Here is an 11,614-nt window from a genome sequence, read left to right as displayed (position 1 = left end):
GCAATTCCATACATGCTCAAACCTCAAACAATGCAGATTGTGCAATTATGCTTCTGTTACAGCATCATTGTTATCACACATGTTCAGCAGAGAAATAACAGCAAGACAGCATGGCGATGACAAAGTTATAGGAGTATTAGAGAAACAGGGGAAGTGGGCTGGTCCTCTGATGTTACCCAAGTCGAATGTTTGATCTATCATTTCAAAAGAAAGAAAAATGTTTGAACTAGCATACAGCAAAATGAGACAGTAATCATGATAAGCAGCAAGCCAAACATGCCGACCGCCTAGGGCTCAACAGCCGTCACTTGCTGCCATTCACCATCAACAGCTTCCTTCCACAGGGTCACATTGTTATTGCCATCAGAAGCAGCCAGAATGTTCCCAGTCAGCGACCACGACACCCTCCACACAGGGGCTTCAAAGTCATGCAGAACCCTGCCTTCCCATTGCTCGCCTTCCTTCGCCTCAGTCCAGATAACAACGGTTCCATCTTGAGAGGCACTGGCGATCGTAGATTTTGGAAGGCCAAGGTTCGGAGCCCAGGCTACATCCCTCACCCAGTCCTTGTGCATCTGGAGAGCTGGGAAGCAATCCATCCTCCAACTTCCATTGGTGAGCTTCCATACCTTGACAGTGTTATCACAACCTCCAGATGCAAGTTTCTGAACATACTCAAACTGGCCAGAAGGTCCTGTGGTGATCAGGGAACCAGGGGCCATGGCTGGAGCCCAGGAGACGGAGGTCACCCCCACTGGATGCGCCTGGTCAATGCGCGAAGTGTCCCAGACACCATCAGAGCGAGCCGTGAAGACTGAAATGTTCCCGTCAGACGAACCACAGGCTAAGCACAGCCCAAGCTCATGAGGCGCCCACGCAATGGAGTTGACAGAGGAATTGTGCTCAGTGAACGTATGCGCCTGAACCCACTCATCGGGCTTGTTGCCTTCTTTCCAGATGATGACACGGCTATCGTACCCGCAGGACGCGAGCATGGAGCCGAACTTGGGATGAGCCCACGCCACCTGCCAGACTGGCCCCTGGTGCCCGCTGAGAGTTGCGAGCAGCTGGTGCGAGTTGCCACTGACGCCGATGACCTTGATGGTGTTGTCGGAGGAGGCCGTCGCGACACGCTTACCGTAGTAATCCATGACAACATCGTGCACCACATCCTGATGTCCAGTTTCTATCTTGTGGGGAGGCATCTTCACACCCAGCAGCTAAGCACTCCAAAATCTTCTCCTGTTAAGAAAACCTGTTTCATTGAAACAAAGCACGAATAAATTACAAAATCCTCGTCCACGTTTCTTTTCATAGGAGGGAGTAAAGCAAACAGCAATACAAAATTGTGAAGGAGTAAAGCAGCACAGTGCAAAAGAATCCCGAGAGAATTACACAATCTGATACTACTTGCCACTCTACTTGTCACTTCGCAATACTTCAAGCAATTATCGTCCAAAGCGAACTATTGGGCAACAAATAAATCTTGTGGATCCCTTTTGACTCGTCGAAATCTGATCCACTACTGATGAACATATCGGTGTCCTCGAAACGGATAGAGAACTAGTGCGGTGTACGGGATTGTTATCATGTCAAAGTCGATAAGGAAAACTACAAGCCGCATACGTGATTAGAATCTGCATCAAAATTTCCCGTGTGAATAGGATTTGGGGGAGGCAGAGCCGTGGGCGTCGCATGTGGTGGAAGGGAGGAATCCGACTCACCGTCAGCGGCGCGGGTGTCGCCGGAGTTGACGACGCGAGACCTCCTTGTCGCCGGAGTTAGCAGGAGGTAGGGCTTGGGCGTCGCCCCCCGCCGCTAACCAGAACCACGGAGAAGAGAGCCGGCGAACGGATCTGGCTCGCCGAGTCGCCGTGGTTGGGTCGACACACCACCTTACCAAAGGTCCACATTACAACCTGGCCCAATGGGTAATGGATGAGACAGACTGGGCAGGCCTAAGCCCAAAGAAGACCCAAATGGGCATGTTTGTCCTTTTTTCGGGCGAAATTGGTTCACACACGACATTCTTCGTCCGATAACTGTACAACGATTCATTGCAGCACTTCCCTTCCTGCCTTCCCCGAGCGCGTCATCTCCCTACTTTTGTTTCGTTTGTTCCCGAGCATCAGCAACAGCTATGCCAGAAATCGCAACAACAGCCACGCCTCGATCCTCGCCGTGCGGCCGCTGCGTTGGTCTTCCTCGCCGAGCAGCCGCTGCCATAGCCGCGGTCGAGCCAGCGCACAATCTCTCCATCCGCAGCCGCGACGCCCCATATTTTCCCTCATCCAGCCTTTCTTCTTCCCCAGTGGATCTCTTCCTTGTGTTGCTCTAGCCCTGTGCTCTTTGCGTCCATTGGAGATGGATCGGGATGTTGGGAAAGAATCACATAAAATCAATTTTCTTCCTGGTGGGTCCTAGATCGATGCCAAACCGTTGTTTTCTTGGACTACCGACATCGTAACAAAATCGTACGAAATTAGTCGTACGTATAGCAGCGCTCTTTTTCGGGTGGCTGAAAAATGATTGCCCCCTCAAGTTATAACAGAAAGTTATGAAAATGTTTTCCATACTAAATATGATGGTACATCAGCTTACATATATAAACATTTTGCATCTATTAGTAGTCAAAGTTGCATACTAAATCTGATGGCATATCAGCTTACATATATAAACATATGTTAGCAGTCAAAGTTAGATAAGTTTAAATGCACCTTTTCTAGGAAGACATTTACATACACAAATGGAGGAAGTATATAAAACCCTACTCCCTCCAGTCTATCTTAATTAACTCGGAATTAGTACAACTTTGTACTAAATTTGATACAATTGAAAAGGACCGGATGGAGTACATCCTTATGGATCTACTCCGTTTAAAATTGAGCAAATACTACCTCCATCCCAAGGCTTAAGGCCTATATTTTTTCAGAAAGTCAAACTATGTTAAGTTTGACTAAGTTTTTATAAAAAATCATTAACATGTCAAGTACAAAATTAATATTATTAGATAGACAATGAAATATATTTTCATGTGTTATCTACAAAATATCATATTTATTGATAGATTATTCTAAAATTTTGGTCAAACTTTACTTGCTTTGACTTTTCCAAAAAAATATAAGCCTTAAGCCTTGGGATGGAGGTACTATTATATTTCTCTCTTCTGTTAGTGTGCCACATCTCCTTAACTTATTCCACCTCCACCCCCCCCTCCCCTCCCCCACCTCCCACAAAAAAAACTTATTATACCTTCCTGCAAAAAAACGATTCTACTCATCACATCAAGGTTATACATGTATCAACTTAATAGCCGCTAGATCTGTTATTTTTGCAAAAAAAAATTAAGTTTCTTTGCAAATATTAAGATTTTTTTTACAAATCACATTGGATTTGTTAAAAAAAACAGTGTTTATTTTCTATTGCATCCACAAAAATTACGGGTCAAATAAGTCAATATCTAAAACATTATCTATATATGAAAGCAGGGAGTATTAAGACACATGGATATTGTCAAAAATTAGAACCTGGCATGTCTGTATTTTAACAAATATTTAGGTTGAGATCTTGGTAATCAGCCGAGGCCAATATGAACATTATGTTGATCTTTGTTGTATTGGAGAGATAACTTTGTCAAAAACATCAGTTCATGTAGAACTAGACGGAGCCTGAGTTGAAATAGATGTTGCTAAATTTAGGGTAAATTTGGACACTAGCATTCGCAAAATGGTTTCTGTGACCGAAATAAAACCAACCGAGGCATTTTGATATTAACATATTATGTTAATTTACACATCATCAAACATGCTATATTACACGCAATACAGCCACCATGCTTACTCCCTCTTATTTATGCAAGCACCTCCAAAAGCAACCTTAGGTTACAGAAGGAGAGATGAGGTATACTGCCCCCCAGAACAAACAAAAAAACAAGACACGAAAAAATGGAATGTCTGTGAGTTGCTTGTTAATCAGCCTTTCGCTCTTCTTTCAGGCGAACAGATGAGCAACGCCTATGCAAACGGTGCAGGTTCATCATCGAAAATGACCTCATGGGCACGGGCACAGGCAATGGCTTAGGCACGCAAAAACCAAGCCAAGGTGCGGTCATTGTTGGAGAAGCAAAATGTGAAGTGTGATCAGGTGACTGAACAAAGATGGACTGCTGAGGCAGCTCGTTTTCGTCACTGCTGAGGCTGCTGCAGCTGCTGTTGGGGCTAATACTGTCCACGGGCCTCAGCCTGCTTAAACTGGCAATCCTCTTGGGGATGCCATTCTCATATGTTTCAGCTTCTGTGGTCTGCGATTTATCGTACATGATACTATGCGCGAGAAGGATTTTCCTTTTCCTGGTGTAAGCATTGTCTGCCTTGGCGATGACCTTTGCAGAACCAGATGTCCCAATAGCATCCTTGAGGATTGTGAAAGATCTGGACTTGCCATTGTAGAATTGCGAGATGCCATGCCTGCTCCACAAAAAGGATGAGGACATCAGAGATAGCATCTGGATAAACATCATTAATCATGCAATGAACACTCCCATTATGCAATTTATGCATGTAGTGCAAAATGGTAAGAAACTAACAACATAATCGCAGATGTGGTGATAAGCAACAACGTTCTGCGCTATGCATTATTTATGAGCCAAGCATTACAAAATCAGAAGGAATCAAGGTAGTTTATGTCAATAGACAGACTGACCTTAGCACCACCATACTGCAAGATAATAGTTAAGCTACTTCTCATAGGAAACGCAAGTTATTCAGTAGACAAGTTGTTAAGGACTGTATATCGGGATCTGTAAAACAAGTTGAATATGTTTCCCTGAATGGACATGGTTACACTTCATCGTAGTGGAAATATCTCATCTCATGTGGAATACAGTCAACTAATGTAGCTAGAAAAGACATGTTAGATCATATTGCCCGCACCAGAAATTCTGATGGTTGCCCTCATTTTGATCATATTACCCGCTATCTTTATGGTACCGTCAATTTTTTTCCAGAGTTCATATCCCAAAATAAGAAGGTTAAACAAACTTGTGTGTCGCTTCGAGAACCGACTCAATCCCTCAGGTTGAGAATTTACTACTCTAGAGTTCAGAGAAAGTAAAACATGAAATTAAATTCTTATAGAAATTGTTCATCTTGATTCACCACTTCTCTGTCTAAATGTACAGCAAACGATCCCAGTATGCATCTTGCATCAAGCACCATGTATATTTTTTTTTCTTTTGCGGCTAAAGCATCGCGTATTTTTAAGAGCCCGGTTGCATAATTTCAACTAATAATATGCTTTAGGAATTACCTTTACAAGCAATTTGGTAGAAAAATGTGCGAGCATTGACGTGAAGATTGGTACACCTTGCCAACCTCAATCAATAAGATAAACATTACTAACGCAGAAGGGACATGAAAAGGACGCAATAGAACAGTCATCACCACGCAATTCATGAATTTAGTAACATCCCACGATTATCCGGAGGCTAGCCCATACTACGAAACTGGCACCCTACCACCAGTTAAACAATTCGGAGCACTCCGTAGAATCGCAGGACTCAATAATGGTCAACCAATATCCTAACCACGAACACGTACAGCAGCCTGCGACGTCGCCTTATCTGTTCAATCCGAATAATTAAACCCTCCATTTGGACCAATTCCGCCGAAACATCGTTCGACTCGATCGCTGGCAATCCGCCAACGCAATCCATAAACATATTGGGCATCCTACTCTTCGATTTACAGTTGCAGGAAAAGAAAAACAGAACATACAGATACGCACAAATGCAGCCCAATGCAGACAGAACATTCGAGAAACTGTAGCAAAACAAAACGAAACGATGATGTAAGAAGTCTGCTCACCGGATGGGAAGCGCCTCCTCCAATGCGCCGAGCCCGGCGAGCCCCGCCCCGCCGTACGCGCTCTGCACCTCCTCCTCCCCGTCCTCCTTCCCCGCAGGAGACGGCCCCTCGTCGCTGTCCTTCCCCAGCGACGACGAGCTGCACGCCGCCGCGACGCGGTCCTCGAAGGCCATCCGCGCCCGTCCGATCTTGGACCGGCTCCGCTGATCCGCCCACCGCCGATAGGATCACCCTCACCCGCGCGCAGAGCACAATGCCAACGAAAGGAAACGAAACGCTCCACTGTCGTGGTCGGGGTGAAGAGGCCGGATTTAAATACGCGCGAACTGGGAGGCTGACCTTTCTTGATGAGCAATAACGATGCCACGTCAGCTGAAGATCAGCTCGTAATCAATTGGGAAATGGATTTGGTCGGCGATTGGCGCAGGAGCGACGACGGGGTTTTGGGTTACCGGGGCGTGAGCTGGAGGGGACGCCGCGCGCGCTATCGGCTTATCCACATATCTACTAATCGATACACTAATTTTCTTCCCGAAAATTCCAACCATCTAATTAACTAGTACAAATGCCCGTGCTTTGCCACGGGTACGGTGCATAAATATAATGCAACCTAGTAACGATGTGTCATATTTGTTGGAAGCTGCATAAAGAATGGAGTCACTATTGCCTGTTGTTTATTTGATATTTGTGTAAACATATTGTTGTCTGAAATCATAAATTCAGTCACCTGCAATTTTAATTTTCTTCCACATCGATCTTGGGTTCTAAAATAAGTGCACTGCAAATTAGTTTTTCAAGATGTAAAAAGAGTGCATATACATGGCTTGTGTGCGGCTGGATACATGGCTTGTCACCTGTAAGATGTAGATGAAAAATGAAATTAGTTTTTCAAGATGTAGAAGATGCACTAAAATATATGGCTTGTCTGTTGAATTTAACTTTCCTTTTAGTAAAACACATGTCTTTTAACTCCAATCTATTTTTTACTGAGTTGTGTTTTGTTGCCGGAGTAACTTAAATAGGTCTCATAGCCCAACAAACTTGCATTTGAACAGTAGACCAAATTTATCTATTAGGTTAGCATTTGGTGGATCGACATATGGTGAAATGACCAATGATTACAATAGAAGGTCGACATTAGAATCCACAATCACACAACCAATTTGTCATCTTTCAAGTCTCAGTTTCTCATGTTCATCATTTAGTTTTAAGTCGAGAAAACTCAATTTTCACCAATGTGTCAGATGACCCTAGCAAGTTGTAATAAGAATTCCTTATTTTTCAAATAAAAAATGTCATGATACTGAGTGAAATGTATCTATCCAGAGGTCTTAGACAAAATACTTCTTGTCTAGAATTTCATGATATTCTTTTATGATATATACAGTTTTTTAATTTTTTATACCAAGAAGTCACCTTAATATTTTAGCTACCGAGCCACTTTAAATGTGCCTAATGCCTTAACATGTAAGAAGCAAAATTCTTAAATCTTCACATAAAATTTGTTACCATATAATATTATCTAATGATGATTACAATGTTTTGATGATTCAAATTTACTCTTCCAATAAAAACAGTAATAATTTTTATACTTTCTCTTTTTAAAATTAATTGACACAACTTTAAATTAATAAAACACAAAAGTGAATTACGCACACACTGCCCACGCACAAACCGCTCACTCCCCTTTCTCTTTCTCAATCCATCCCTCCCATCGGCCTGCCGGTCCCTCTTCTCTATCGCCGCCGGCTCGGGTGAGCTCCCTATCCCGTATTGCCACTGGTCCCCGCCGCCCGGTCAGGTCCTGCTCCCTTAGCCCTTGTATCGTCGCCGGTCCCTATTGCTAGTACTCCCTCTGTTCCGGAATGTAAGGCGTTTGGGGTGTTACTTACAAAATAATTTGCACTACAAAATATAGCGACTTGCCCGTTTTGCCCCTCCACCACCCACTCGTGGAGCACACCTGCTCCACTCGCTGGCCACTCCACCCACGCGGCCGCCCTCTCCCTGGCGCGCGCCGCTGCCCCCGCCCTCTCCCTGGCCCGCGCCGCCGCTTGCCCCTCTCCGTGGCGTGCGTAGCCGCCGCCCTATCCTCTAGCATGTGTCGCCGCTGGCCGCTGCCGCTTCTCAACCGCGCGCAGAGCCACCTGCTCGCATCGCTCCACCCCCTCGCCTTGGTCCACCCGCTCCTCCCATGTCGCCGCCGCTCCCTGTCTCCCTAGCGCACATCGCCGCTGCAACCTCTCAATTGCCGTCCTCTCCAACAAAACTACCGCATCGAGGTCGACTTCAAAATGCATTTTTTCCTCCACTGGCGACCAGATTTACAGCGGCGGTGCTCGATCTGAGAGAGCCATGGTGAGGGCGGAGCTCCAATCGTGGTGTTGGCAGTGGTGCGGAGCTCCAATCGTAGCCAGAGAAGGCCACCTTCCAGATCTTGGCGAATGCACGGAGGATGAGGTGGTTGTGGTGGTGCGGTGCCTTGAGGGATTCGAACCGGTGGAGGAGCTTCCGCAGCTCGTCGCCGTCCACGATCTTCGGTGGCGTCCTGGAGAGAGCGGACGGTGCGCTCTATTTCGCCGAGCTGGAGCACGAGTGCGGCCACGCTGGGCGTGCTCCTCACGACGGAGGGCGACCCGCGACGCGACCTGGAACCAGGTCATCTTTTGGCTCACCGGCGGCAGCGCAGGGCGTGTTCTTACCAAGGTACGTATAGAGGAAAACAGCAATTGCTACTGTATCTTACCACGGCAAGATTGGCCCTGCTGCTACAGTTTTAGTACTCCACATGAATGTTAGGAACTTAGCCATGAGATTGTAATCCCGCATGAACCTTATTTTACCTGAATATTTTCTGGAATCAGCGACGATTTTGGCCGAGCACAGTAACATTCGTTGTTTGTTTTGAACATTGTGAATGAGAAAATACATTCAGTTTTGCATCGCATAGATTAGTCAGTACTCGATGGTTTAGCTTCCAATTCCAGTGGCAAAGGTCAGTTTTATTTAGTTCAACATTAGTTTAAGCTTGTCCTTGGTTTGGATGACCTGTTCTTGTTCTTTTACTAAGTTGCGGCAACTTCTGTAGCAATGTTGTTGTTTTTTATTTAGCTCGAGTGATATGTTATGTCATTATAGCCTAGAAGTTGCAGAAGAGTTATATTCATACAGGCGAAATGGAGTAGGTGTGTGTATAGCTTTACTGGATGTTTCGTAGATAAATGCCTCGATTGTCCCTCAACTGCAACTGAACTCTCCCTCAAATGTCTGTTTGTTTACTACATCTGCCTCCTTTTTTTTATTACCTGCGGGTGATAAATTTTCAATTTGCTGTGGGTTATACTCCAGGGAAGCCATTATACTCTGTAATTCGGCATTCTTCTTTCATAATTACTCTGGCTAACTTCTGTGTTTATAATAGGGAGGAGCATGCCTGAAGAAGACGAACAAATCAAAGACATCCAGTGCCTAATCGAGGGAATTTTATCAGTTCGATCCTTGCATTTAGTACGACACAAGCTGGTGATTCTGAAGATCTCTGTTGTTGTATCTTCTCAGTAAGGTACTCTTTTCTATGTTGGCCAAATGATAGAAATTGCTTAACTCCTGTTTCTTTGACACATAGTGTTGCTTGTGCACTGAACCATGAATTTGTAACTGAAAATTGCTTAACTCCTGTTTCTTTTTGACAAAAGCTGATAATTCTGAAGATATAGTGTGCTTGTTATATAAAGTTGCAAACTAATGCTTATTCATACGACTCTGCACGTCTTACATGAATTTGCAAATGAAAATTGTAGAGTATATAAAATTTGCAAATGAAATTGTTGATACAATCGAGAGTTTGTTCACAGTTCATTGAAATATGTAAATAGTAGGACAAATGTCGGTTTCAAACACCCGCAATAATATGAAAATGAAACCTTGACTGCTGAAACTATTAAGCATGCACCTATATGTTAGTAAATGGGTTTTCAATCAGTATGTAACTAAGTGCAGTTAAAAGTTTAGACGTAGAGGAACAAGCGGGGTAAGTTCTCTAAGAGTTATATCTGCATTTACATTTATAGGGGCTTCTTACTCTATGTAAGGGATGAGACAATAAAGAGGTGAACTCGAAACATACTGTTAATATGTTAGCCAGCTCCTTTTTGATGTGGTATGGGGAAAGAGAACTTATAGAATATCAGTGGAAATATTCTGACCCAGAAAGATTGCAACACAGAGAAAAGCAAGAAAAAAAAGGAAAAGAAGGCAAGCTGCATCTTGTATTCAAAATAATTGGGATTAGTTTAATTCTTCTCAAAATAATTGTCTTACATAACCTTTTGTTTTCATTACATGAGTATATATGTGAAATACCGAAACTCTAGGCTTCCTTATCTTGGGAATACTTCCTTCCATTGTTTAACATGTTTAATATTAAAAACTCTAGGCTTCTTAATAACCATGCTTAATATTCATGTCGGAATGACATGCGCTATTTCTTTAAATATTTTTTTCCATATCTAGACATATATTTTTCATGTATATAGCTGCCTGACATCTTGGTACCGTATTTTTGTGTTTATTATTGCAGCCAAAATTTGCACAAATCACATATAAAGGTAAAAAGTGGGAACAGAAAAGTAAATCAAAAGGTTTACATAGGAATTCGCCTCCGATGCATGAATTCTTCCTTAAAGCAGTGAAAGAAGCAATGCGGTCCTTCATTTGAAATATTGTTGAGGAATTTGGTTCTGCTACTCGAAATGAATAAAAGTTCCAAGTTTTGTTCGATGGTGATTCTTAGGAAAGCTTATCAGCGAAGTGTTTAACACAATGATTCTGCAATGGCATTTGAGTCTTGAACTCTTGTTCTATCTATCAATTTTCGACTGACTTAAGTTAACTGCTGCCGTTCTATTGTTGAAATCATATGAGGTAAACTTTATTGAGCTTCCTCCTTGTTGATGCATTTAAGCGATACATTATTCAGGATCTATTAGTCTTTGTTGTTTAGGAGAATAGGAACACATCTCATGTACTCACTGCCTTCCGAGACGTAGGGTTTTATAGCACCCATGTCGGGTTGCCGTACTTCCGCACCAAGGCCATAGCACCCATGTAGCGACGCATCTTGTCACGTGGACCACCGATAAATGTTCCCGGCAACATTGTACGCTTTCCAATAGCATCGACACTACCCTGAACATCTATTGAGCTCACCTATGAACATGTGGTAGTCATAGAGTTAAAAAAATACTAAAGATAGTCATCAAGATGATGATTGCCTTGACATGCATTAACATCATTTTTGAACGGTATCATAGAGTTAAAAAATAAAGAAAGAGCTTAAGCAAGGTGATGAATTGCCTTACCTGAGCGTTGTCTCCTGATTCACTCTCTTTCTTATCATTTTCCACAATCTCTCCCATCTGAATATCAATCGAACACATATGTGAAAGGTAGTCATGGAGTTAAAAAAATAATAAGATAGTTAGGAACATGATGAATTAGTTTGTGAATAGTTTAATTTATACTGTTGTATTTCTTCTCTAATTCTTAATCACACATATATACCTTTATATCTGAAACAGTCACCTGATTTTGGGTGAAAATTAGCACACTTAATCTGTGTTTCACAAGTGATTTAAAACTTTTATATGTGATAAGATGTTGATGATAAGGTCAATTTTGAGCTATTGGGCTGCACTCAGTAAGCTCCTTGATTAGTATGTTAAATATGCTAGAGTTTTCAGACATCTTAT

The 11,614-nt window shown here is 43.1% G+C and overlaps 2 protein-coding genes across 2 annotated transcripts; both read right to left on the bottom strand.

Annotated features, from left to right (window-relative positions):
* Positions 1 to 117: 117 nt before the first annotated feature.
* Positions 118 to 1,907, bottom strand: LOC127301391 (protein transport protein SEC13 homolog A). The gene is made up of 2 exons (XM_051331622.2): positions 1,725 to 1,907; positions 118 to 1,255 (listed from the first exon to the last, which is right to left on the bottom strand). The coding sequence occupies exon 2, from the start codon at positions 1,203 to 1,205 to the stop codon at positions 288 to 290; it is 918 nt and encodes a 305-aa protein (XP_051187582.1). The 5' UTR covers positions 1,206 to 1,255; positions 1,725 to 1,907; the 3' UTR covers positions 118 to 287.
* A 1,838-nt stretch (positions 1,908 to 3,745) lies between these two features.
* Positions 3,746 to 6,154, bottom strand: LOC127301393 (uncharacterized). Its single transcript, XM_051331624.2, has 2 exons — positions 5,865 to 6,154; positions 3,746 to 4,466 (listed from the first exon to the last, which is right to left on the bottom strand). The coding sequence occupies exons 1-2, from the start codon at positions 6,035 to 6,037 to the stop codon at positions 3,968 to 3,970; spliced, it is 672 nt and encodes a 223-aa protein (XP_051187584.1). The 5' UTR covers positions 6,038 to 6,154; the 3' UTR covers positions 3,746 to 3,967.
* Between the last annotated feature and the right edge of the window lie 5,460 nt (positions 6,155 to 11,614).

Source organism: Lolium perenne, chromosome 5 (assembly GCF_019359855.2).
Source record: "Lolium perenne isolate Kyuss_39 chromosome 5, Kyuss_2.0, whole genome shotgun sequence".
In the NCBI taxonomy this organism is placed as follows: domain Eukaryota; kingdom Viridiplantae; phylum Streptophyta; class Magnoliopsida; order Poales; family Poaceae; genus Lolium; species Lolium perenne.
This window is presented reverse-complemented; position numbering and strand designations above follow the sequence as displayed.

Bases quoted from the DNA above. Each gene is read 5' to 3' on its own strand.
- LOC127301391 (XM_051331622.2), bottom strand. From the start codon at position 1,205: ATGCCTCCCCACAAGATAGAAACTGGACATCAGGATGTGGTGCACGAT.
- LOC127301393 (XM_051331624.2), bottom strand. From the start codon at position 6,037: ATGGCCTTCGAGGACCGCGTCGCGGCGGCGTGCAGCTCGTCGTCGCTG. The intron at 4,467-5,864 runs GTGAGCAGACTT...TTTGTGGAGCAG, and splicing joins GAGGAGGCGCTTCCCATCCG to GCATGGCATCTCGCAATTCT.